General features: G+C 40.1%; 1 protein-coding gene across 6 annotated transcripts in view; it reads left to right on the plus strand.

The window, feature by feature from the left end:
* The window catches only part of MICAL3 (microtubule associated monooxygenase, calponin and LIM domain containing 3), a 250954-nt gene that overhangs the window by 121162 nt on the left and 102986 nt on the right, over nucleotides 1–26806 (plus strand). For 5 of the 6 annotated variants that reach the window (XM_084878514.1, XM_084878515.1, XM_084878517.1 and 2 more), the window contains one exon: nucleotides 5030–5216. In XM_084878514.1, the coding sequence (XP_084734640.1) occupies nucleotides 5030–5216 (187 nt within the window). Of the gene's footprint in view, nucleotides 1–1856; nucleotides 1965–4348; nucleotides 4457–5029; nucleotides 5217–26806 lie in introns of all 6 variants that reach the window. The other variant, XM_084878513.1, reaches the window with a different exon arrangement.

Consider the following 26806-nt stretch of genomic DNA (forward strand, 5'->3'; position numbering starts at 1 on the left):
AGTGGGAACCTTTTCATCTCCTCACCCCTGGCCCAGCTCTGCTTTGTTCAGTTTTGGGACTGCTTCCTCATGAGCTCTGTATCTAGCCTCTGTCTTTTTCCCATTCTATATTCTTCTCAAAAAGAAAATGAGCCACTTTCACTGAGTGGGGCAATGCCCTACATTTTGGGGAATATATATTTAATGAGGTTTTAATGATTTTTACTGAAACTGACATGAAGAATGGAGAAAAGTATCCTATATAATAAAAGGCTAATATGCAAATTGGCATAACAATGGAGTGACTGGTTGCTATGACACACTGACCACCAGGAGGCAGACACTCAAAACAGGAGCTGCCCCCTGGTGGTCAGTGCACTCCCACAGGGAGAGTGCTGCTCAGCCAGAAGCCCTAAGCCGGGCTCATGGCTGGCAAGCGCAGCAATGGTGGCTGGAGTCTCTCCCATTTATGTGGCAGCACTAAGGTTGTCTAACTACTGGCTTACTCCGTCAGTTGGACATTCCCCGGGGGCTCCTGGACTGCGAGAGGGTGCAAGCTGGGCTTGCCCCCCCCCCTACTGTCTCCTTCCCTAGTGCACGAATTTTGTGCACTGGGCCTCTAGTGTTGAATAATAGGAGAATTGGGCAAGGAGAGAATATTAAAAGTCTAGGGCTGTGGTGTACAGGAGGAAAGATAGCAAAATTGCAGGGAGTTTTTTTTCTTCATTTTACCAAAAGGCTGATTTCCAGATTCTTTAGTGCAAGTCCTATCTAGATGTTTTTAAGAGTCTCTTATATTCTCTTGCAGGACTTTCTACTATCCCCTAATTGTGCTTGTGTACTCACCTGCCCTCTGCCCCACTATCTTCTCATTTCCTCCCTTCCCCTATTAGCTTCCATTGCTCTGCCACCTTGGGAAAGCTTTGTCTTCTTTCTAGTGGGTCACACTCCTATATGGTGATCTCCCCATGCTCCTCCTTGGGCCCATGAGTTCTGAGTTGAGAGCCTATGAGCTGGCTGAGCAGAGGCTGGTGGCATTCACATTGTCAACCCTCAGCTATGAAGTTAGTGTGGGCTGAAATAGCAGCACAATAGGTCTGCTTAGAGGTAGGGGGCAAAGGGTCTCTTTACCAGGATAGTACTCTTCTCTCTCCTGCGAGTATTTCACCTGAACCTGCTGGGAAACTAAGCATTAATTGTTTGTTAATGCTCTTGGCTACCTTCATTGTCAAGGGACTGACTTGTACACATATTGCATCCATCCTGCCCAGGACTTGAGAGCTCAAGTCTTTTCTCCAGATAATTTCTGGGATTCGCCTGGCTCCTTGGTGAGCAGAGTTTCTCTGAGCACTAACAATAGGAGGAGGAAAAGCAACATCCTAGGCTTTATCTAGAAATAGAAAGCTTAACTCTAACTTTGTTGTCTCTACTGTTTGCTATTTATAAGGCTAGTGGAGTGATAGGTGGTAGTATCTCTTGCCCAGGAGAAATCCCAGCTCAGGCTGGTTAGAGACTGTGCAGAGCACAGAGTATTTGGGTGAGCAGGACATCGCCTCTGCCTCTGGCCACCTTGTGGCTGACAGCGTTATCTACATGGGGAAAATAAAGTAAGAACACTTTTAGAGTACTCGTGGCTATGATTATCATATTCTAGCACAAGCATCCCTAGAAGCAGGAGGGAAGGGTGAACTAAAAGCAAAATGCAAGCCTTGATTGAGCCATTCATGTTTCTGGGTACTAAGGATATATCTTTACTATGTATTTAAATAACGGTCTAAAGTTTAAAAAGACCCAAAACTGGCCTTATGGTCAGGCCAATCTGTAACTTACTTAAAACGTTTCCTTTGATTTTTTTTTCTCCATCTTGTATTTTATAGCCAGGGCCTGAACCTTCTCGACGATTTTTTGTCCACCAGTGGGAGCTTTCTCTTAATCTTCGCTCCTCCAGCCGCCCTGCCTCTCCTTCCTCTGACTCCCTCCGACAGGTAGCCAGCCTGGAAATTGGCAAAGCTCTGTTTCTTCTTAAGCCTCTGCTCACTTCACCTACACAAATGCCACCTGGCCCTAGGGGTATTGCAGAGCTCTGAACTTTGCTTGTCTCCTATAGGAATCCAGTTTTTTTGTTTGTTTGTTGTGTATGTGTGTGCGCGCGCACGTAACAATCTGTTTTACATTTGGGGTTTGTAAGTATAAACTAAGTTTAAGAGGCTACTAGCTTTCATTGCATCAAGTTCTTTTGACATAAACCCACTTCTGTTATATTTCAACTATATTAAAAAATTTTAACTATTTTTCAGCCATTAGCTTTTTTTATAGGTGTCTTGGCCATCTCCAAATGTCTTTATATTAATATGTGTTACAAAATATGAACTACAGTGTAATTAAATCTTTTAAATGGAGTGGTGAATATGCAGTGTCATTGGGTGCTTCATGAATTGTGATCATTTAAGGAATGAACCCTGCTATGTCCTACAGTGGACCTGAAACAGCAATACAGTAGTTTACAAAGAACAGAGAGTCTCTTTGCCTTTCCTATTTGTTTCATATTCTCGTGCCTATAGCAGATCATGGAATATATGTGTGGAAGCATGTGCATGTGTGGCAGAAAAAGTATAAAGCCAGGGATTGCTATGCTGTCGCTATTTCCTAAGAATAGGAAGAAGGAAACTATCTGTTTTTTATGCCAGAAACAAATAGAACTTCTTTTGGGGGGTTGTTTGTCAGTATTATCACATCACTGAAAACTGAATGTGACAAATGCTTTTGCAGGCCGGCAGCCCTGAACTGTCTTTGCTGATTATAAGATGTAATGATTGCTGGTTTCTGGTGCAAGAAAAGGGCTTGCTCGGTTTCCCAGCCACGTATTTGACATCTAGCCCATGCCCTCACTTACCTGTTGCAAAATGAATGAAGCTATTAAACAATCTGCTCAACTCTGCCTGCTGTCTATCTGTTCCAGGCCTCAGCTCTTCTAAAGACTTTAATCTGAAGAAAGTTTAACTTAAGCCACTTATTATTCTCAACCACTATAATACTATAGCATTAAAGAGCAAATAGCAACAATTCTTGAAAATCTCCTTAATTTAAATTAAAAAATATCTCACTTTTTAGTTCTAACTAAACCTTAGAGAATTGTTTGCCCATTTTTACATAAAGTTAGTGTTCTCCTACAGTGCTTCTCTTATTAGTTCCTGCTAGCCCAGGGCATGCCATTGCTCAGGCCAGTGATTCTCTCACACGTGGCTTTGTTTTCTAATTAGACTTATTGGCATCCTCAAGGTAACTGCTTCTGGTGTGCTCTAAGTCAGAATTAGAGTCAGGCTCCTCACACTTGGTAGGCAGAACCTACTCCACATAGTTTATGAGAGAAGTGTCAGACACATAGGTGTCTTGGCCCACCCAGGAAGGGTAACCTGGGCGTGGAATCTCTAAAGGACTGCCAGCAAGACTTTGACCTCTTTCCCTGGGGACAGACTTGAAGTTAGGTTTCCTAGCAGGAATGTTTACAATGGAAACTTGATAGTTTCTTCCTGTTACTTCAATATTGTTAGGGAAAAGGGATTGAGTAGATTGGGATATTTATCTTGTTTCAAACTATTTTTAAAAAATTCTGTGGAATAGAAACATATTCTGACTACCCAAGACTAAACTGAGCAACTTGTCTATATGCTATAGGTGTTAGCCTCCTGCAGCTATGTCTAAGATGCTCAACCCAGCCTGGAAGGCTTTGGTGTTAGTGCCTTGGTGGAACACAAAATCAACAATGAGAATAGGCTGAGAAGGGGTCTTTCAGATAAAGCTAAGGAATATTTTATGTTTGTGACAGGGCTTTTGAGTGAAGTATTAATAATGAGGAAGAAAGTTATCTATTAGCCAAGTAGAGCGTCAGCTTTTGCAAGAACGAGCTTTTTAAATGAGGAAATAACTTCACAAGCCACCAGATCCTTGAATCATGCTGTCAACAGTCTGACATCTGCTGTTTGGATGGGCATCATTCCTCTCAAGTTCTCTATATGTAATTCCAGTCACCAGGATATAGGCCCTTCTTACTTTTTTCTGTATTTGCATTCATTCCAACCTCCTACCTCCCAATTCCACAGCACTCTATATTCCAAAAACACCTGAAAGTCTATGCTCTTCCTTAATGGATTTAATTGCTCCTGCCTCTTCTGAGTGCTCTATGTGGACATTGACACCTGTGTTTCTTACCACCTTGTTTCTTTGTCTGTACACTGTGTGGGCATGGTTTGCTGCTGCACTCTGAATTCACTTTATATCTTTCAAAGAGTTTTTTCCTGTCTTCTTAATTTATTTATTTTTTCCTTCCATTTCCCTTCATTCTGGTCATTTTATAATCTCCAACCAATAGAAGTATATAAAGATGTACACAGGTGGAGTGAGCTCATTGGCTGAGCAGATAGCCAATCAGCTTCAAAGGAAAGAACAACCCAAAACCCTTCTAGACAAGAAGGAACTGGTAAGATATATACTAAGGACACTGTCTCTAGATATAACACAGCTATGGCAAACACACCTCCTTCATTCTAAGTAGTGTAGTAACACACACTATGTGCCAAATGGTAATTTTTTTCAGGTTGTCTGAATTTTGTAGCTGAATTTCCTAGGAAGTGATAGTTGTTTTAATTAGAGTGTTGTATGTTTTAATATCTCTAAAAGTGATTGCTCTAGAGTCCAGGGGACCCAATCCATGTTGAACTACATGAACACGTAATATATATTTTTATGTTACCTTCAAAAACAGTTGTGTCAAAAAAAACTTGGTTTGAGTTTTATAAAACTCTGAAACAAACTCAGGTTTTCTCTTGGCTTGAATCACATGAATTCAGAATCTACTGTTTTTGTGTGCTATGTGGAATATGTGAGACAGTCACTAGTAATGCAGCTGCTCTTTGGGAGAGCCAGGAGCAAAGTGAGCATCTTAGTCAGACTCAGAAAAAAATCTCTTAGTGAGGGTTGGTTTCACCTAAGAAAGGATCATGCAGCTCTTGGAGACATTGCCCTGACATGTGTGCCTCACACCCCTTTATAGGGTTCAGTAAAGAAGGAGTTTCCACAGAATTTGGGAGGCAGCGACACGTGCTATTTTTGCCAGAAGCGGGTCTACGTGATGGAGAGACTGAGTGCCGAAGGCAAGTTCTTCCATCGGAGCTGCTTCAAATGCGAGTACTGTGCCACCACGCTGCGCCTCTCGGCCTATGCCTATGACATTGAGGACGGTGAGTCTGTTTTACTTGAGGCCATACTTAAAACTGAACTTAGGGCCCTTTTTTTCCATTTGAGCGGATCTTTTGGCCTCTTATTATGCTCTTATGTATACATTTTATCATTCTGCCTCTCCTACCCATTCCCATCCATCTCCCTCTAGTCTTTGTTTTTTTCTCTAAAACTCTTATAAATAGCTCCCCAAAGTCATCAGGCTGTATCAAAGCATTACTATGATGATGGTAATGAAAATGGTATGCACTTACTTAAATCACTTTCCTGGCTTCACAAACATTTGCTTTCTTACTTTATGGTGGGACCTTAAGATATAAGGGACATGATGTGGATAAGTCTTTTTCCCCCCTCTACTTTAGAGAAGGGAAATCACAGGCCTGTAAAAGTCACATTTCTTGCCTAAGGTCAGTGACAACAAGTTGAAACCAGATCCCATGCCTCTGCGTTCTCAGACTTTTGCCTCCTGAAGATGACAGAATTGTGCCCACTGTTCCCACCTCTCTGTAGCCTAGCATCTATCTGGTGAATTGAGGACTCATGGCACAGTGCTGTGATGTTATTTACTGTGGTGTTCAAGTCTTGGCCTTTGGTGATAGTTAAAAGTCCTTGATAGGGCAGAAGATAGAAAATTATCTAAACAGAAAACAATGCCTGCCATCTGAAACCCTTTAAGATTAATCAAAAAAGGTCACACTGATGATCCTACATCCCTGTCTGCAAGATGGTATAGGAACTTCATGAAAGTTAGTCTTACTGATTCAAAAGGAACTAAAAGCCCTAGATTAATAGAAGATGGAAGTTAGTCCTCATAGGGGTGACATTAAGTCCATTACATAAATAAGTGTTTTCAGGAGATATAGGATACAGGAGAGGGATACCATGCAATTAGGAAATAGTTACTTCAGTCATCCAGACCCTCCTTCTAGTGAATAAATAGGCTGTTAAACAGTCAGAAGTAACCAGAAAGGAGCCAAATTGGTGAACTGAGAAAAGTTAACCGCCATTAGGACACGTGTTCCTTTTGTTATATTCGTGAAAAGCATCACCCAGGGAGGAAAAAAACTAAGACAGTTGTCTAGATAAGGAAAGTATGGTATCACATAATGTATTTTCTGTTCCACTGTTCCCACACACCTCTTTGAATAACAACTTTGATCTCTAAGGGTTGGTGGATAAAGCTCACTCAATGCCTTTTTAACTGTCCTCATTGCTTGGATTATTTTATTTTATTTTATTTTATTTTATTTTTTAAATATATTTTATTGATTTTTCTTACAGAGAGGAAGGGAGAGAGATAGAGAGCCAGAAACATCGATGAGAGAGAAACATCAACCAGCTGCCTCTTGCACACCCCTACTGGGGATGTGCCCGCAACCAATGTACATGCCCTTGACCGGAATAGAACCTGGGACCTTTCAGTCCGCAGACGGACGCTCTACCGCTGAGCCAAACCGGTTTCGGCTGCTTGGATTATTTTAGCCTTTTACTGTATAGTCTGCCTTGAAAGAACCCTAAAAAGTCTAGCCAGTTGGTCCACAGGTATTTTTGACCATAGGCTATGGGCTTACTGTTGTCACATTTTCTTGAGGATACAACTAAAGTGTAAAATTGCTTTAAGGAGCTTTTATTCTGATTGGAATGATAAGACAAGGGCAAGTGAAGCAACAACAAACAATGAGAGAATATATGTTAAGGGCAGAATTATGTAGTATGGATTATAACATTGTAGAAGTTCAGAAGAGGGAGGAATCTATAAAGCTCAGTAGTCATTAGGAATGACTGAACTGACCTCAGGCTCAACTCAGAGAGTAGAGGGAAGAGATGGTATATGAGGCAAGAGGATGAAAGGAGCTCAGTGAGAATGACTGTGATGTGGGGACAGGACGAATCCGGCCAGCCTGTTAAGTGCATTGCTCTTGACACTGAAGCTAGGAAGACAATGGATCTAAACCAACTCCCCAAATTTTGACCCCAAAGAACTTTTTAGCAGCTCCATCAGCTCAGCCTCTCCACAAAGGACAGGTTCTAGAGGAGAAAAATGGAACTTTAGGGGTCCTAAAATTTTAACCTGGTCTTTAACCAAGTTACTGTGTGATTCAAACTCTAACTCTATCTGAGCCTCAGATAAGAAAAGAAAAGCTGGGGAAGTTGTGGCTCAGGACAAAAGAAATTGCCCAGGTGCTGTGCTGGGCCTTTAACATATATCAGGTCATTTCATCTTTATACAACCCCAGCAAGTGGCTAGTTTTATTATTGTAATTTTACAAGTCAGGAAACTGAGTTCAGAGAAGTTCAAAGTTGCTTTTTTAACTTCTGGGTTAAAAAAAATGTTAAAAATTCCTTTTTAATTAATTGTTAAAAATTGCTTTTTAACAATTAGTGCAAACCAGCAACTAGTAGGTGCTGGTTTGCACTAATTGGCCTCTGAAGTCCCTTTCTATTCAGATGTTCTGGGATTGGTACTCTCCGTCAATGTCATCTCCAGACTCGTAAATTGAGAACTATATATCTTAAAGCAATTTTACACTTTAGTTGTATCCTCAAGAAAATGTGACAACAGTAAGCCCATAGCCTATGGTGTTTTTCCCTTGTCCCTGTCTATTCTTCCTTCAGCTCTTTTAAAAGGATACAGACTGCCCTAAAAGTAAACTATGCTTTCTCTTGCCAAATACTAGCTTATATTTTACTGCTGACAACTCTGAAGACAAGAATTCCAAGTCAGACAGTATTTGCAAGTCCTTCCCTGTCATCTTGAAGAGAGAAAACACATGCTGCCTGCTGAAGTGGTCTAGGAAGAACCACCCTTAGTAGCATAAGCCTGAAATAGTCTGCGCTCTCCATCACTGCCCATCCTACCTTGACCACCACTGCATCTGCCACCTAGATTGCTGGTCTCTGTGGCTCCACCATTGCCCCATACAGACTGCTTTCATAAAGCAATCAAGGGAATGTACTAATAAGTCAGATCTTACCAGTCTCCTGCTTTGTTTCCTTCCTATCTGCTGCAGATTTATACCAACAATCTTCACAGCCTTAGAGCTTCACTTATCTGTCCCAGCCTGTATCTCCAGTCTCTCAGCTGTTAGCTGTATCCTGGCTCATTGTATTCCTCCCACACTAGTCTCTTTTTCATTCTATAAATGGTTAGCCATTGCTACCTAAGGACTTTGCACTAGCTGTCTCCGCTCCTAGAATGTACTTCCCCATATCTTCTCAGGATGGGCTTCTTGTCATTCACATTCCCACTTTCTGTACTCCAAGCATGTCAAACTCAAAGGCTAACATGGGCCAAATAAACAAGATTTAGGTTTTTGTGGGTCACAAAGAAACAAAAGCTTCAATTTTCATAGAAACATGGGTTTATTTCGATAGAGACATGCTGAATATAAAGGGCTGAAATAAATGAGTAATTGTTAACATAAAATAATAGAACATTTTAGTAAAATATTTTTAACATTAACTTATCAGACACTGAATAACTACACAAATTAACCTGTTAACCGAGCGGGACCTATAAATACGTCAAAGGTAAACAATATCGGGAACAATATGAATACGTCCTTCAAATATATGTTGCACCCCGAGAGGGACAGTATATATTTTTTGTAATCTTTTTTTAAAAATATTTTATTGATTTTTTACAGAGAGGAAGGAAAGGGGAGGGATAGAGAGTTAGAAATATCGATGAGATGAGAGAGAAACATCGATCAGCTGCCTCTTGCACACCCCCCACTGGGGATGTGCTGGCAACCAAGGTACATGCCCTTGACCGGAATCCAACCCGGGACCTTTAGGTCCGAAGGCTGACGCTCTATCCATTGAGCCAAACCAGTTTCGGCTATTTTTTGTAATCTTTATCATTGTTTGTAAAATTTATAATTTTTTAATTCGACGTGTCCATTTTTTTTTTGTCGGTATTCTTTTCTATTTTTTTTTTGTAATTTTGTATTTTCCTTTGTGCTTTATATATATAAATAAACGAAAATATTTCATTTCTTTTCATTAAGTATAAATTAAAAAAAATAATATGAAATCACGTCCTCCGGGCGTGACGTAGTGACACGTCCTAGTGAAAGAGTACGTGCCCGTTACAGGTTGCGTCGTTAAAAAGGGAACTCCCCAGTTAACAGGTTAATAAGCGTAACGCAAATAAACCTATTTTTCTTGTTCTCCCAAAGGGAAAAATTTCCTGTTGCGCACTCCAAACAAGTAAGCATAAGATTAATGACATGGCAATAGGCTACTAAAATATTTGCTGCTAGTGGAGAGAAATGGTGCATGTGCGCATAAGGGAAATGAATGCAACACAATTATAATAATCAGTCATTGGCGAATGTTGTAGTTCGTTATTAATAACTAGTGGCAGGGAGGGGAATGTCCCTCAGCCTGGTCTGCACCCTCTCCAATCATGGACCCTTCAGGGGATGTCTGACTACATGAACTATTTGGATTTTGAATTCCACATGGTCCATGTACCATAATTGATTTTACAGTTTGAAAAAGTCTTCATCCAGAATTTCTGCTTTAACTATACAGTCAGTGTCATCTGTTCATAATTTGGATTTACTATCTAATATAAATAATATATGAGCGTGAGGCAGTCTGCATTTCTGAAATTCAATACATGAATTTTAGCTATAACTTTACCAAATAAATGGAATTTACATACTATATCATTTAAAAGAACATTCAGCTTAATATTAAAAACTCTGGCTACCAAGTCAGGTCTATTTTCAACTTTTTGCCAGCATTGTAAATTGTTTGTAATATTTGCCCATTTGAGGTTGCATTTCATGGTTATGAATAAATCAGGCGTGGCATACTTCATTATCATTTCCATAGCATCCTGATATCACTGCTGCATATTTCTGGGACTACCCTCAAAAGATGATCAGCACATTGTCATTTTCAGATCTAGATATGAGATAATCCATCAAACCACTATATTTTTTAACTCTCAACTTAGATTGGTTTGCTTTGGTGAAATTTATCAGGTTGGCCTCCATATTTGAATATTTTGAGTTAATTTTCCTGCATTTAAAATAGTATTGAGCGTGTCCCTCACAGAGAGATGAAATCCATAATACTGCATTTGTGTGACTCGTGTTCTTACATTTTGTCTAGTATTATTGTCTATTACACTGTTGTCTCTGCATCAATCAATATCTGTTCCCCAGCCTTTTTCACCATGTGGAAAAAGAATAGGATACGTCATTGCATCTAATGTAGGAAACAGGATACTGCTTTTTTTCATTTTAGTGGCATTTGGACTATTGGGATCTGATTTACAATGAATGAGCAATTCCCTTTCAAAAGGGAAGGATGTAAAGTTCCAGTATGGTGCTAAACTTGTCTGTGTATTCTAAAACAGTATGGCCCATACCCTGATGGCGATGCAATATTTACACCCATTGAAGCAAAAGTAAAAGAACTATTTATGGAACAAATATTTTCCATGAAAATTTTACACCCATTTCCGAATATGACAGCAACCTCCATTACAGGGGAGAATTATACCTACCTGGGTCACTGTTACGATTGTATTTAATTGCCATTGTTACTTACGTGGGAGCAATACCTTTCGTTGCTGCTTCAGATTAGGCTTCCTTTTCTACCTCATGTATCATCTTTTTTTTTTTTTTATTTATCATGTATCATCTTGTAGGATTTTGCTAATTTGCTTATTTCATACATGAGGTTGTTGATGTTGATCACGAATCTTTCTGAGCAGCCCTGGTTTCTGGCATTGTTAATCTTTTACTTGTCACTTTGGCCATTTCTAAAATATAGAGTTGAGCAAACTTCTGAGAAACATCATCCGAAGGATGTAAAGTTCCAGTATGGTGCTAAACTTGTCTGTGTATTCTAAAACAGTATGGCCCATACCCTGATGGCGATGCAATATTTACACCCATTGAAGCAAAAGTAAAAGAACTATTTATGGAACAAATATTTTCCATGAAAATTTTACACCCATTGAAGCAAAAGTAAAAGAACTATTTATGGAACAAATATTTTCCATGAAAATTTTACTGTCAGAATCTTCGTTTGTCATTAATTTTTTAAAATATGCCAAGTATTCTGGAAAATGTATATCATTTGGACAAACTTCACCTTTGCTACAACATCGAGTAAATTTTCCATCAGAGGGTCTTTCATCAGAGAAATTTAGTGATAGGCAAAATTGACATGTAAGAGTCATTCCACGACAACTATGTTCTAGAATTGCATCCTCGTGCACTCCATTTTCGCTGAGGAGGCAGTTCCTACCAGTATTGGTAGTACTTGTTGATGACTGTTCCTTAGACATATTCTGTTGTCGCCACCGCCTTCTTTCAACTTTAGAGGCTCGTTGGTTTTCAGACATTTTCTGTAGATGACCTGGTTTCTTTTGGCAGAAGAGCTACATTGTGTCAGTAGTTGCTCTTTAAACATATTCCCACCTCCCTGCTGTCAGGGTCTGGGATTCAGGTGAATGAGAGTCCTGGCTGTCAGGTCGCTGAGAGCCGGCTGAGCTGGCTGATTCTGTGGAGGATGGGACTCCCTCCTCCCTGCTGTCAAATCTGGGCCACCCCCCACGGGGACACAGCGTCAAATCCGCCTGGGCTGGGAGACCCAGAATCAAGTGCCCAACCACTTGCATGTGCTTCAAAATCCTGCCTGTGCCCACACAGATGGGTACAACATCACACCACAGGGAGCCTCGGGATCCTCCACAGAGCTGCCTCCATGGTGCTCGGAGCTGAGGGAACCCTGATGGATGCAGCGGAGAGCAGCAGCTGGGAACTGCCCCCCAGTGGGGCTGAGTGAACTCCGGCAGAAGCCACGCCCTCTGGCACGGCTGTGGGAACCCTGGTAGCAGGTGCGCAGAGCAGTCACTGGACCTTCTACCCCTACCCTCCTCCCCTGTGGGGCCGCGGGAACTGCGATGGCAGGCATGTGGAGCAGCTGGCCACGCCCCCACTTCACACCACCATCTTGTGATGGCATTACAGCGTGATGATTAATTTGCATATTACCTCTTTATTATATAAGATTATGTATAACAGGATATTGTAAAAATTAAGTTATGAAATTTTTATTAAAATGTTTCTTACATACCATTATATTCGCTGGGCTGTAAAAATATTCATTGTGGGTCACATGTGACCCACAGGCCGAGTTTGATATGCTTGCTATACTCCCTCCCCAGAGTGGCATTTGCAGACCTCCTAGTCTACAGTATTCACTACTACCTGCTACCTGCTACTTATTCACATATCACCTTCTCCATCCAAGCAGAGACTAGTCTGTCTTCTTTTTTAAAAAAAAATATATATTTTTAATTGTTTTCAGGGTGGAGGGGAGAGGGGAAGAGAGAGATAAAAACATCATTGATGAAAGAGAATAATTGATCTGCTGTCTCCTGCACACGCCTACTTCAGATCAAGCCCGTAACCTGGGCATGTGCCCTGACCAGAAATAAAATTAATATGGACATTTTAATGATGTTGATTTTACCAATCCATGAACATATGTTCTTTCATCTGTTTATGTCTTCCTCTATCTCTTTTTTCAGTGTCCTGTACAGGTTTTTTACCTCCGTTAAGTTTATTCCTAGGTATCTTAATTTTTTTGGTGCAATGGTAAATGGGATTTTTAAAAAAAATATCTTTCTGTAAGTTCACTATTGGTATATAAAAATGCCATAGATTTCTTAGTGTTAATTTTGTATCCTGCTACTTTGCCAAATTCATTTATTAAGACTAATAATTTTTTGATGGGGTTTTTAGGGTTTTCTTTGTACATCATATCATCTACAAATAATGACAGTTTTACTACCGTGTTTCCCCGAAAATAAGACATCCTCCGAAAATAAGACCTAGAGCATGGAAAGATAAGATATCCCCTGAAAATAAGACCTAGCACAACTTTGGGAGAAAAAATTAATATAAGACACTGTCTTATTTTGGGGGAAACAGGGTAATTCTTTTCCAATTTGGATGCCTTTTATTTCTTCTTCTTGTCTAATTACTATGGCTAGCACTTCCAGTACTATGTTGAACAGGAGTGGTAAAAGTGGACATTTCTGTCTTATTTCTATTCTTAGGGGAAATGGTTTGTTTTTGCCATTGAGCATGATGTTAGCTGTATGTTTATCATATAAATCTTTTATTATATTGAAGTATAATCCCACTTTGCTGAGGGTTTTTATCAAGAAAGGGTGTTGGGTTTTGTCAAATGCTTTTTCTGCATCAATTGATATGACTGTGATTTTAATTTAAATTTGTTTGTGTGATGTATCACATTTATTGATTTGTGGATATTATACTATACTTACATCCCCAGGATAAATCCTACTTGGTCATGGTGTATAATCTTTCTGATGTACTGCTGGATCCAATTGGCTACAATTTTGTTGATTTTGGCATCTATGTTCATGAGGGATATTGGCCTGTAATTCTCTTTATTTTTTTAAATTTAATAAATCTTTATTGTTCAGGTTATTACAATTGTTCCTCTTTTTTCCCTCCATAGCTCCCCTCCACCATGTTCCCACTCCACCCTCTGCCCTCACCCCCCCGCTGTCCTCATCCATAGGTGTACAATTTTTGTTCAGTCTCTTCCTGCACCCCCCCCCCACTCCTCTTTTCCCCTGAGAATTATCAGTTCACTCCCTTTCTATGCCCCTGATTCTATTATATTCACCAGTTAATACTGTTCATCAGGTTTTTTATTCCCTTGGTTTTTAGATTCACTTGTTGATAGTAATTTATTTGTTGTTCATAATTTTTATCTTTATCTTCTTCTTCCTCTTCTTAAAGAATACCTTTCAGCATTTCATGTAATTCTGGTTTGGTGGTGAACTCCTTCAGCTTCTTTTTATTTGTGAAGCTCTTTATCAGCTGACAATCATATGGGTGCTCTCTTATAGATACGGTAACTACCATATTTTTCGGACCATAAGACGCACCAGTTTTTAGAGAAGGGAAATGAAGAAAAAAAGATTCTGAAACAAATAGTGTCCTAAAATATTTTATGTGCATTAAAACCCAACATCACAGTCATAAACACATGTAATCAACCCTGTAAAGTAAACAGCAGCATTTAGAACCATTTTAGACTCGGGCAAGCACACAGAGACCACACAGAGCCGAGCAAGTAAAAAAACTTTTTTTTTACAGTATATGTGTAGGCTATATTTGGACCATAAGACGCAGGGACTTTTTCCCCCCACTTCTGGGGGAAAAAAAGTGCGTCTTATGGTCCGAAAAATACGGTAACTGTTTTTCTCTTGCTGCTTTTAATATTCTCTATTTGTCTTTTGCTCTTGGCATTTTAATTATGATATGTCTTGGTGTGGTAATCTTTGGATTCCTTTTGTTTGGGGGGTGGGGGGGTGTTCTGTGCACTTCCTGGACTTGTAAGTCTATTTCTTTCACCAGGTGGGGAAAGTTTTTTGTCACAATTTCTTCAAATAGGTTTTCAGTATCTTGCTCTCTCTCTTCTTCTGGGACCCCATAATTCTTATGTTGGTACGCTTGAAGTTGTCCCAGAAGCTTCTTACACTGTCTTCAACTCTTTGTATTCTATTTGCTTTTTGCTTTTCCGGAGGAGTAGTTTTTGCTTCTTGATATTCCAAATCTTTGACTTGATTCTTGCAATCCTCTAGTCTGATTTTAGTCTCTATATAATACTTTTTATTTCAGTCAGTGTATGCTTAATTTCTAGTTGATCCCTTTTCATATCCTCGAGGGTCTTGTTTAATTTATCGGCCTTTTCTAGGAAATTCTTGAAAACCTTATAACTGTGGTTTTAAACTCTATATCCAGTCTTTTGATTTCCTCCATTTCCTTCAATTGAGACCTGCCTTTTTGTCTCCGAATTTGAGCTGCTTCCCTGAGTTGAAGGAATTGCTTTGTGTGATAGGTGTCCTAGCAGAGCCCAGTAGCTCAGCCTCCCCAGTTTCCTGTGGTGGACCCTCTTGGTGCAGTCCTTTGTGGGCTGTATGTGCAGTCTTGTTGTAGTTAAGCCTTGCTTGTTGTTGGTATCACTGGGGAGAGTTTATCTCCAAGCCAACTGGCTAGAGCAGTGATTCCCAAAGTGGTCTATATCGACCCCCAGGGGTCTATGACAACCTGCAAGGGGTCTACGTCAGCGAAAAAAAAATTTGGGGGTCCATGAAATGAAAATGGGGGGTCCACGATAGTGGATCTCAACATACACTGATAGTACCTATTTACTTATTATCTTATAATATAAAAACATATAAATTATTTATAAAAGTACCTATGAAGTAAAAAATTTATTATATATGTTTATAAAATTGTGTAAGTTGTAGGATAAAAACCTGCACATAATGATATACCAGTATCATCTTGTTACAAGCATACGCACAGTAAACATTCTTGCCAGTTTTTGTCTCAAAGCTTCGCAAACTTGCACCGACTTGTTCAATTCGTCACTCTATAAATATGAATGTGAGAAAAATACGTTCATTCGTTTCCTGAATCTTGAATAGAAAAGTGCTGAGAAAATATTTAAGAAAATATAAACTGGTAGTTTATCATACAAATTATAGTGAATCAGTGTTATTTTGTTTGAGAATGCCGGAGAAAAGTAGGTACATTATTTTTTATTAAATTTTAACACTAAACTTCACTACAGTTAGAAATTTACAAAAAAATCAATATCAGGTAAGTAGGGGGTCTACAGCACAAACAAGTTTGGGAACCTCTGGGCTAGAGGATCAGCAGTGTTTCCGCTAGGAGGGCTGCTATGCTCAGCTTGAATGGGGCAGAGCTTCAGGGTGGTACAGACAAGCTTTGGTTTCCCGTCAGCCCTGCCCTATGAGGGCTCTGTTCTCCGAGTTCCATGGCAATGGCTGCTGGTTGCGCTCACATCTGAGAGAGGGTTGCTCTCAAGTTTTGCCTGCTGCCTGACAGTCCAGTTTCTCCCGACTGGAGCTGGATATCAGTGCAGTCAGGAGGTTTTGTATTTCTCCCAACCGAGAAAGCTAGCCACTGGGAGGGCTTCTGTGCTGAGCTTGGATGGGGCAGTGTCTCAGGGTGGCGCAGACAAGCTTTAGTTTCCTGTCAGTTCCTCCCTAAGAGGGTCCTGTTCTCCGAGTCCCTCAGCAATGACTGCTGGCTTCCTACACTTCTGAGAGAGGGCTGTTCTCGAGTTTCGCCCGCTGCCCGACAGTCCAACCTCTCCCTGACCGGAGCTGGACCTCAGTGCAATTGGGAGGTTTTGTTTTCCTCCTGAATGAGGAAGCTAGCTACACGTTAGCTGCCCGCCCTCTCCACACGCCACGAGTAAGTCAGCAGCGTATTCAGCCGCGCGCCCTTTCCACGCTCACAGATCTCCGCACCTGCACAGCTCCTGAGGTTCAGCGTCCCTCTCTCTTTTTTTTCTAGTTGTAGATCCTCCACTCAGCCAGCTTTCTGGTGGTTCTGGACGACATCCACTCTGTTTTCCAGTTGCAGTTTTAAAATTGTTGTGGTAGGCTACATTTAGGTGTTTACCTTATGCTGCCATCTTTGTTTCTCCCTGTAATTCTCTTTATTGTGTTGTATTTATCTGGTTTTGGTAATTAGGGTAATGTTCGCTTCATAGAATGAGTGTGGGAAATGTTCCTTCCTCTTGGAATAGGACTATTCCAATTTTTTTTGGAATAGTCTGAAAAGGATAGGTTTTAGCTCTTCTTTTAATGTTTATTAAAACTCTGGACCTGGACTTTTGTTTGCTGGAAGCTTTTTGACAGCTGCTTCAGTTTCCTCCATTGTTAGCGGTAAATAAGATTTTTAGGTTCTTCCTGATTGAGTTTTGGAAGGCTGTATTTTTCTAGGAATGTGTCCATTTCCTCTAGGTTGTCTAGTATGTTGGAATAGAGTTGTTCATAGTGTTTTTTAACAATCCTTTGTATTTCTGTGGGGTCTGTTGTTATTTTGCCTCTTTTCATTTCTCATTTTGTTAATTTTGGTCCTCTTTCTTGCTTCTTGGTGAGCCTGGCTAGAAGTTCATCAGTCTTGTTTATCCTTTCAAAGAACCAACTCTAGGTTTCATTGATCTTTTGTATTATTATTATTTATTTTTTTTTTTTGTCTCTATGTCCTCTGATCTTTATTATCTCCTTCCTTCTGCACACTTTGGGCTTTTCTTACTCTCTTTCTAATTCTTTATGTTGTAGAGTTAGATGATTTATTACCATTTTTTCTTGTTTTGGGTGGTAGGCCTGTAGATTATAAACTTCCCTCTCAAGACTGTTTTCATTGTTTCCCATAGATTTTGGATTGCTGTGTTTTCATTGTCATTCATTTTTAGGATGTTTTTAATTTCTTCTTTGATACTGTGGTAACCCAATTACTATTTAATAGCATGCTTTTCAGCTTCCAAGTGTTCCAAGAATTTTTTATTGTTTTTATTGTAATTTATTTCTGATATTATGCCATTGTGGTCTGAGAGGATGCTTGATATGGTTTCAATCTTCTTGGATTTGGAGATACTTTGCCTGTGACCCAATATGTGAGCCAATATGGATAGAATATTCTTGGATTCAGTCCCTTGCTTTGCATCACTTTGTAGATTTATTTCTATTCCTTTGTGGCCTGATGTGTTTCTGTTGAGAAATTACTTGATAATCTAATGACAGATCCCTTGTATGTCACTTTTGTTTTCTCTCTTGCAGACTTTAAGATTCTCTCTTTGTCCTGAACGTTTGCCATCTTAATTATGATGTGTCTTGGTGTGGGTCATTTCTGGTTCATCTAGTTTGGAACTCTGCGCTAGTTTGACTTTTTTCTTCCTCACATCAGGGACGTTTTCTGACATTATTTCTTTAAATAAGTTTTTTAACCCTTGTTGTTTTTCCTGTTGTTCTGGCACTCCTATTATTGGTATGTTTGTTTGTTTCATGTTGTCTCAAAGCTCCTATAGACTCTCCTCTTATCTTTTAATTTTTTTCTCCAATTGCAGTTCAGTTTGGGTGTGTTTGCTTCCTTATCTTCTAATTTGCTAATTCGGTCCACTTCTCCTAATCTACTGTTGAAACTTTTAATATTGCTGCTATATTACTCTTTATTTCTTCCTCATTCTTAGATAAGTTGTTGATTTTCTCATCCACCTGGTTTATGAACTGTGTGATCCTTATGCTCAATTCTTTTTCTGACATATTCCATGCCTCTGTTTCACTTTTCTCGCAATTTCTCCTTTTCTTTCCTTTGGGGATTTCTATGTCTCCCCATTTTTGCTCTCACCGACAGATTTAGGTTTCAAGCCATGCAGTGGCTGCTCCTCAGGCAGCAGAGGCAACACAATAAAGAGAACAACAGGCAACACAATAAAGAGAATTACAGCTCCTAAGACTGGGATTTGGAGATTTTTAAAGAACTAGAGGCAGGCTTCTCCTAGGTAGAGAATTCTCTGTACAGATCCAGATTCTGGGAAAGTCTGGAGATGAGAAATAATGGTTTTAGCAAGTGGAATGGGGTTTGGGCAATTGGAATGTCCATTGTGAAGTGGCCTAAAGGTCAGTTCCCAGGGGAGGGGTATCGATTCAATTATTTTATTAGACTTAACATTCTAGCCTTTTTGTTTTATAGAATTGGGAATGAAGGTCATATCTTCTGTATTTCCTTCCTCCTGAGGGGGACATCAAGATCATAGGGGAGTGGGTTTTGATAGTAGTAGGATGGACAAGGGGTCGCAGCAGCATGATTTCCCCAAGAGACTGGTTGTTAAGGCTTGAAAATGGTCCTGTTGAGAGACTTGGAAGATAAAAGCTGGTCCTGAAGTTGCCACAACATCACCTGTCTTGTTTTGCTGCTTTTCTGGCTTGGAGCTGAAATATAACTGAGGCATAGATGTTATCTTTAGAGAAGAAAAGATAAGGGTCTTAGTTGCCTGACTAGTTATTTGCTAGGGGAGGGTAAGTTACCCTGGGGGTGAGGTTCTTATTTTCCCAGTTTTGCCCCTTGCTAGCATCCAGAGCTTTCTGGCCCATTGATTTTCTATATCTATACCTGGCCCATCATCCTTCCTCTAGGTGTCAAAGGGCCAGTGAGGCCTGGGAACAAAAGGAGGTTTTGATTGTGTCTAGGGGTGATACTTTCTGAATGCAAGTAGGGCTTGTAACCTGGTGGAGATTAACTGTTTTATAAAATTTAATATTACTGGGGCAAAAGCTAGACAAACAAGAATTATGATAAATGGTCTGGTGGAAGGAAAGAGACATTAATTTGGAGGACTCTAATCTAATATACCAAAATGAGGTTTATCTGCAAATCATTTACTCTTAAGTGTCCTGGTTTAAGGAAGACAGGGTTTTCTAGATGACTACAAACTTCTTGGCATCTGGATTTTCTAGATGGTTGCAAACTACTGTTTTACTATCTCAGTTTCCCTATCTGCTTGTAACCTTAATTTTCCAATTACAGTCAGCATTGTTTAGATTAACATTTATGAACACTCTCACTTTCAAAAAACTTAACTTAAAGCACAAGACATTACATTAACAGTTCCAAATCTACTTTATAGATTTTCTGTAACAAAAGCTAAAATTAGGTGAACTTAAAACTTATTGAGATGTTTAGATATTTATCATTTAACCCAGCAATGCTCCAAAGCTTTTAAGTTGCCAAAGAAGACTTTGGGAAGTTATGTGTAGGCATATGAGGCTGAAGAAAAGGCCAAGTGGGAGAGTGAGCAGTTCTTACAGCCTGTTCTAGGACTGAATTTTTCAGGCCTCCAAACGCTTGGATTTAAAACTGCCACATTTTTCCTTAGAGATAACATGCTAAGGTTTGGGTTATAATGAGTTCAGCTTCTGATAGTAGCCGAACTGTTAAGCATTTGCAGTTTTAGTAAAGAAACTATTCTTTGGGGGTGGAGGGGATAAGAAGTTGCTGAGGAAAGATCAGTTTTTAGAACATTCAAGAGGGTAATAATGCTTGCCTTGGAATCTGACGGCTCAGTGAGGGGAAGTGGGGGGGGATCCCTTCGCCATGTCATGTCATAGAGGAGTTTTATGAGAAGGCTGAAGTTGGGAACTCAGAGTGGGGAGTACCAGCAAGCCTGAGAAAGGAAAGTATTTCTTGTTTAGAGGAGGGGACAGTCATGCAGGAGATAAGATGTTTACAGTCTAAGGAATGGTACAGCTTTATGGGGTGAGAGTGAAAGTGAAGTAGGCAACTGTGGTTTGGGACAACTGGGCTTTATGAGGGGATGCTCGGTAGCTCCAGTAGGACATTGAGATGGATCTAGAAAGGAGTGAATGCGAGTATTTAGTAAGATGCAGTGTAGAGGTGAGGTGGCTAATGGCTGTGAGACTAATCTATCAACCCCCATAATGGAGACTGAGGAGAGACAGGGTCCCAGCAAATTTGGAGAGGGCAGAATAAGTGGCCCCAGTGTCAGTTAAAAAGGAGATCAGTTTACCTGCCACCACAATCATTACCCGAGGCTCTGTCCTGGTCATGTAAGTCTGTGGGTCCCTGTCAGGGCCTGGGCAGCTTCAGTCTTTGGTGGCCAGTCCCAGGTCTGGGAGCTCCAAACCAGATCCAGAGAGCAGCCTTGCTGAGGTCCAACCAGGAGGGGCCAGGCTATAGTCTGATTCCAGTAGCCTTCCCTTCCGCACTTTCGGCAGGGCCCAGGTGTGAGTTTCAGATTTGGACAGGACTTGGTCCAGTGTCCTCTCTTGTTGCATTTGAAGCACAGGCCCAGAAGAGGCTTAGCTCTGACTTACCGTTGGTTGGAGGACTTAATTTGGGTTCATGAGAGTGTTGGGCACTTTGTTTAGGGTTCATGAGAGTGGTAGCTAGGAGCTGAAAGGTCTACTCTGGGTCTCAGCCTTTGACTGAGCTCAACTTTGTTTTTTAATTTGGGTCTCCTTGTTTCTATTATCCAAGACCTTAAAGGTCAGGTTAACAAGGTCTTTTTTAGTGTTTTGTGGACCTATGTCTATGTTTTTAAATTTGCAGCATATGTGGGGGCTGACTGAGATATAAAATGGGTATTCAGAAGAAGGGCTCCCTCTAGGGTAGGGGTGTCGAACTCAATCAGAGAAGGGGCCAAAATCTAAAATCCAGCCTAAATCGCGGGCCAAATGGTTTACTGAACAGTCATAAACTGACAATGTCATAAACTGACAGCGGAGTGCAGTGATGACAGCGCGGTGCGGGCCACGTTGCAAGGCCTGGCGGGCTGGATTTGGCCCGCGGGCCTTGTGTTTGACACATGTGCTCTAGTGAATTGAAGTCTAAGATGGTAAATTTCTGTAAGGCCTCTATGAGGCAGAAGAGAAAGAGAGCTGGGTTTTCGTCAGGGCTTTGAATGATTTCATTAAGTTTGTCAACATTGACCCTAATACCCTCAGTTCCTGATACCTCCCAAAGGGATAGAATGGGCACAGAAATAGAAGAGGCTGTTGAGGAAGGTGGTCTTTGGGTGGACCAAGAGCAAATATTAGGTGAAAAAATGCTGTGTAGAGCTTGCGTTCTTGGGATTTGGGCTCTTGGGGTAGGGGAAAAGGTGGTTGCTGGTTAGAAAAGTCTAGGTTTTGGGAATCTACTGCAGGTGATGGGTAAGGGGGTGGAGATCAGTGGTCTGCTGGGTCCAAAGTAGATTCAGAATCAGAAGTGTTAGAGGTATGATGTTTGGTGTAAAAGGAGAAGGTTCTGATGGATAGAGCAGGACTGAGAGAGAGGATTGGGACTGAAGGGTAAAAAGGCTTGGATGTAGGGAATCTCTGACCATTTTCCATTGCAGTTACAGCAATTATCTAAATTGTACGATGTATTAAAATTAAAAGTGCTGTTTTCAGGCCATTGAGACTTACTCTCTAGTTTATATTGTGGCCAAACAGTGTTACAAAGTAAAATGAAGTGGTTGGGTATGATCTCCCCCGCGAGTGTGCAGAGGTAGAGTAGCGTGGTCCACAGAGAGGAAAAGTGAGTGATAGACTACAAATCCAAAGGTGACTGTTTAGGGCAGGCATCCGCACTGCTAAACAAATCACCATGAGAAATGAGAGGTGACCCTCTGGACTATGCCTCCCCTATCCAGAAGGACCCAAAGCCAAATGGCTGAGGAGTCTTCTGGCTTAGTGCTAGGACTTTTGAGACGAGAGATTTTTGAGAAGTCAGCAAGAGAGAGAGTGGGCAAAAGAGAAGGGGAATTGTAGGATGTCACTTATCTAGAGAAGATTGGCCGGTGTGGAATGGACTGTCAGCAATGGAGAAGGAGAGGTTCCTGATGCTGCGTCCTCCATGGCTGGTTTGGGAAGATCCATAGGGAGGAACGCCTAATGGTGGCTGGCAATCACATCACCTGAGTACGATTCAAAGGTAAGCCCAGGTCTAGCTGCCGTTGCCTAATGCTTTCCGAGTAGCAAACTCAGAGTTATTGAAGCCAGGCAGTGGCTCCCCATCCTCATGGAGCCCCCTTGCATTTTGACACCAAATGTTAGATTGCCGAAGGAGGAATTCACAAGGCCAGAATGGTGAGAGATTACAAATTTATTTAATCATCCACACACCCAGTGGCTGAGCTCCAGCAGGCCCCGAAGACTGGGAGTCAGAGGTTTTTAAAGGACTCTAGATGGGCTTTTTCTGGGTGGAGAAGTCTCTGTGCAGGTTGGGAGGGGAGAGATCATGGAATGTGGTCTCAGCAAAAGGGAATGTCCAATGTCCATAGTGACATGGCTGAAAAGTCATTTCCTGGGGGAGGGATATCGATTCAATTGCTCCTTCAAACCTAACAAATAGGGTTTTCTTTGATTGATAATAATATTTTATTGTGTATATAATCACATCTTCTTTATCCATTCACCAATTAGTGGACACAGCTTGTTTCCATATCTCGGCTATTGTGATTAAATGCTGCAATTAACCTGGGGGCGCAGATATCTTTACAAAATTTTAACTTCTGTTTCTTTAGGTAAATACCCAGAAGTGGGATTACTAGATCATATGAGTCTTATTTTTCATTTTTTGAAGAACCTCTATACTGTTTTCATAGTGATTTTACCAGTTTAAAATCCCAACAACACTGCACAGGGGCCCCCTTTTCTTCACATTCTCACCAACACTATTTCTTTTGTTGACAGCCATTCTAACAGGTGTGAGGTGATACCTCATGGTTTTGATTTGCATTACCCTGGTGATAACTGAGCACTTCTTCATCTACCTCTTGGCCATTTGTATGTCTTTGGAAAACTGTATATTTAGTTTCTTTGCCCATTTTTTAATTAGGTCATTAGATTTTTTTGCTATTGAGTTATATTAGTTCTTTACATATTTTATATATTAACCCCTTGTCATATATATAATTGACAAATATTTTCTTTTATTCTGATGGCTGCTTTTTCGTTTTGATGATGGTTTCTTTGGCTGTGCAGAAGTTTTTTAGTTTAATGTAATCCCACTTGTTTATTTTTTGCTTTCTTTGCTTGTGCTTTTGCTATCGTATCCAGGAAATCCCTTCCAAAACTAATGCCAAGGAGTTTTCCCTGTTTTTTTCTAGGAGTCAGTGTCAGGTCTTACACTAAGTCTTTAACCCATTTTAAGTTTATTAAGTAGATTAAGATAGAGGTCCAATTTTATGTTTCCACATGTGGTTATCCAGTTTTTCCAGCATCATTTATTGAAGACACTCTTTTCCTGATAGACTATTCTTAGCTTCCTTGTCAAATATTACTTGACTAGATACCCAGTGCGTGAAATTCATGCACTGGTACTGGTAAGGGCCCTAATGCTCACAGTGGCCAGCTGGGTACTGCCTCCCTTCCTCCTTCTGCCTGCCATCACCGGCCTGCCACTGCCACCAGCTGGAGCCTCCCTCCCCATGGCCAGCCTGCCCCCTAGTCAAACTCCTAGAAGAACTGATGGTTGAGGGAACAATTTGCATACTACCCATTTATTATATAGGACTATATATGTGTGTTCTAGGCTCTTGACTCTGTTCTATTGGCCTGTGTGCCTATTTTTATGCCAGTATCATAGTGTTTGATTACTATGATACTGGGAATATATGGCTCCAGCTTTGTTCTTCATTCTCAGGATTGCTTTGACTAGGTTCTTTTGTGGTTTCATACAAATTTTAAGATTTTTTTTTCTATTACTTTAAAAAATGCCATTGGTATTTTCTTAGGAATTGCATTGAATCTATATATTGTTTGGGGTATTATGGATATTTTAATAATATTAATTATCCTAATCTATGAATTTAGTATACTTTTCCATTTGTTTGTGTCTTCTTTAATTTCTTTAATCAGTGTCATGTTATTTTTGGTATACAGGTCTTCCATTCCTTGGTTAGATTTATTCCTAAGTATCTTATTGTTTTTGATGCTATTTCAATGAGATTGTTTTATTTCTTTTTCAGATGTTTTGTTGTTAACATATAGAAATGCAGTAGCTTTCTGTATGTTGATTTTGTATCCTAAAACTTTACTGAATTTGTTGGTTAGTCCTAGAGGTTATTGGTGAAGTCTTTAGAATTTTATATATATAAGATCATATTATCTTCAAACAAAAACAATATTGCTTGTTCCTTTTCTATTTGGATGCCTTCTATTTCTTTTTATTGTCAGATTACTCTGGCTAGGACTTCCAGCACTATGTTAAATATATAAAACCCTAAGTGACCATTATGACCAAATGACCAGAATGACCAGTTGCTGTCTTGCACACTGACTACCAGGAGCCAACTGCTCAATGCAGGAGCTGCCCCCGGTGGTCAGTGTCCTTCCACAGTGGGAGTGCTTGCTGCTCAGCTGACCGACCCTTCCCAGCAGCCCACCAGCCCAGCAACAGCCACTCACTTCCTCAGTAGTCCTGCAGGTCCAATCTCCAGAGAAAGGGCCAGGCACCAACGGACCAGTGCGGCCTACGATCCCAGCAGTACTGCAGGACTCCTTGTAGTCAGCCTCTGGCACTGCAGCCCCTCTCCACACACACACACACCCCTCCCCCCTTCTAGACACTCTGCAAGGAAGAAACAATATAGGTCGCCAGATTGCTCCCGACATCCAGCACAAATGTTAGGGGAACGGATCCAGGGGATGAATTCAGATCCCCTACTGCCCACTGGGAGGGCCAATCACGTCCTGGCTCCCTCCACCCACTGGGAACCCCACCGCCCCCTTCAGGACCCCACCAGGCCTCTGGTGTTAAATAAGAGTGGTGAGAGTGTGCACTCTTGTCTTGTTCCTGATTTTAGAGGAAAAGCTTTCAACTTTTCATCATTGAGCATGATGTTAGCTCTGGGCTTATCATATATGGCCTTTATTATGTTGAGGTATGTTCCCTCTATACTGAATTTGTTGAGCATTTTTATCACAAAAGGATGTTGTATTTTGTCAAATACTTTTTTGTAGCAATTGATCTGATCATGTGATTTTTTATCTTTCATTATATTAATGTGCTATATCACATTTATTGATTTGCATATGTTAAATCATCCTTACATCACAGGAATAAACCCCAGTTTATTATGCCAAGTGATCCTTTTAATGTGATTGAATTCTGTTTGTTAACATTTTGTTGAGAATTTTTGCATCTATGCTAATCAGGGATATTGGTCTATAATTTTCTTTTCTTGTAGCTACCTTATCTGGCTTTGGTTTCAGGGTAATACTGGCATTGTAAAATGAATTTGGGAGTACTACCCCCTGTTCAGTTTTTTGGGAGAGTTTGAGAAGTATTGCTGTTAATTCTTCTTTAAATGTTTAGTATAAACATTTATCTGGTCCTGGGCTTTTATGCTTGGGGAGAATTTTGATTACTGAATTTATTGATAATAGACCATTTGATATTGGTCTATTCAAATTTTCTATTTCTTCATGATTTACTCTTAGTAATAGATTGAATGTTTCTAGGAATTTATTCGTCTCTTCTAGGTTATCTAGCCTGTTAGCATATAATTAATTATTCATAGTAGTTTCTCATGATCTTTTGTATTTCTGTGATATCATTTGTAATATATCCTTTTTGGATTCTGATTATATTAAATTGGGTCCTCTGTTTTTCTGAATTAGTCTAGTTAAGGTTTGTCAGTTTTTCTTTTTAAAAAACAGTTCTTAGTTTTATTGATCTTTTCTATTGTTTTTCAGGTTAGGTTCTCTTATTTTAACTTTGAGAATGGAAACGTTCATTTCTTGAAAGAGCACTTTATACAAATGAGAAGAATGAGTGGGATTTCTCCTGTTTCAACAGTATAATAAGATCTACCCTTTAATTTTTCAAAAGCCGTGGCTCTTTAACTGGAAGAAAGAAAGTTAAAAAAAAAAAAAAAAAAAAAGACCCTTTGTGACTTAATCACCACCAGTGTCATGGGAAAAGCCAAGATCAGTAGTTGTTCATCATTTTGACCATGCCCACTCTAGCAAATATATGTTACATTAGGACCCAGTAAACAAATGTAGTCACAGCTAAAAGTTGCAAGAAATAATACTTAATTCTGATTATGTACCACTCTAATGCTTTTTATTCTATGTATTTTGTTTAATTTTATTTATAGTCCATTTTGGGATTTTTTTGTTTGCTTGTTTGGTTTTGCATTGTATTGTTTCTAAATGCTGATCCTAAGCCACTAAGGGGTCATAAGTTGC

The sequence above is a fragment of the Pipistrellus hanaki genome (assembly GCF_964339955.1).
Source record: "Pipistrellus hanaki genome assembly, chromosome: 3".
NCBI lineage: Eukaryota > Metazoa > Chordata > Mammalia > Chiroptera > Vespertilionidae > Pipistrellus > Pipistrellus hanaki.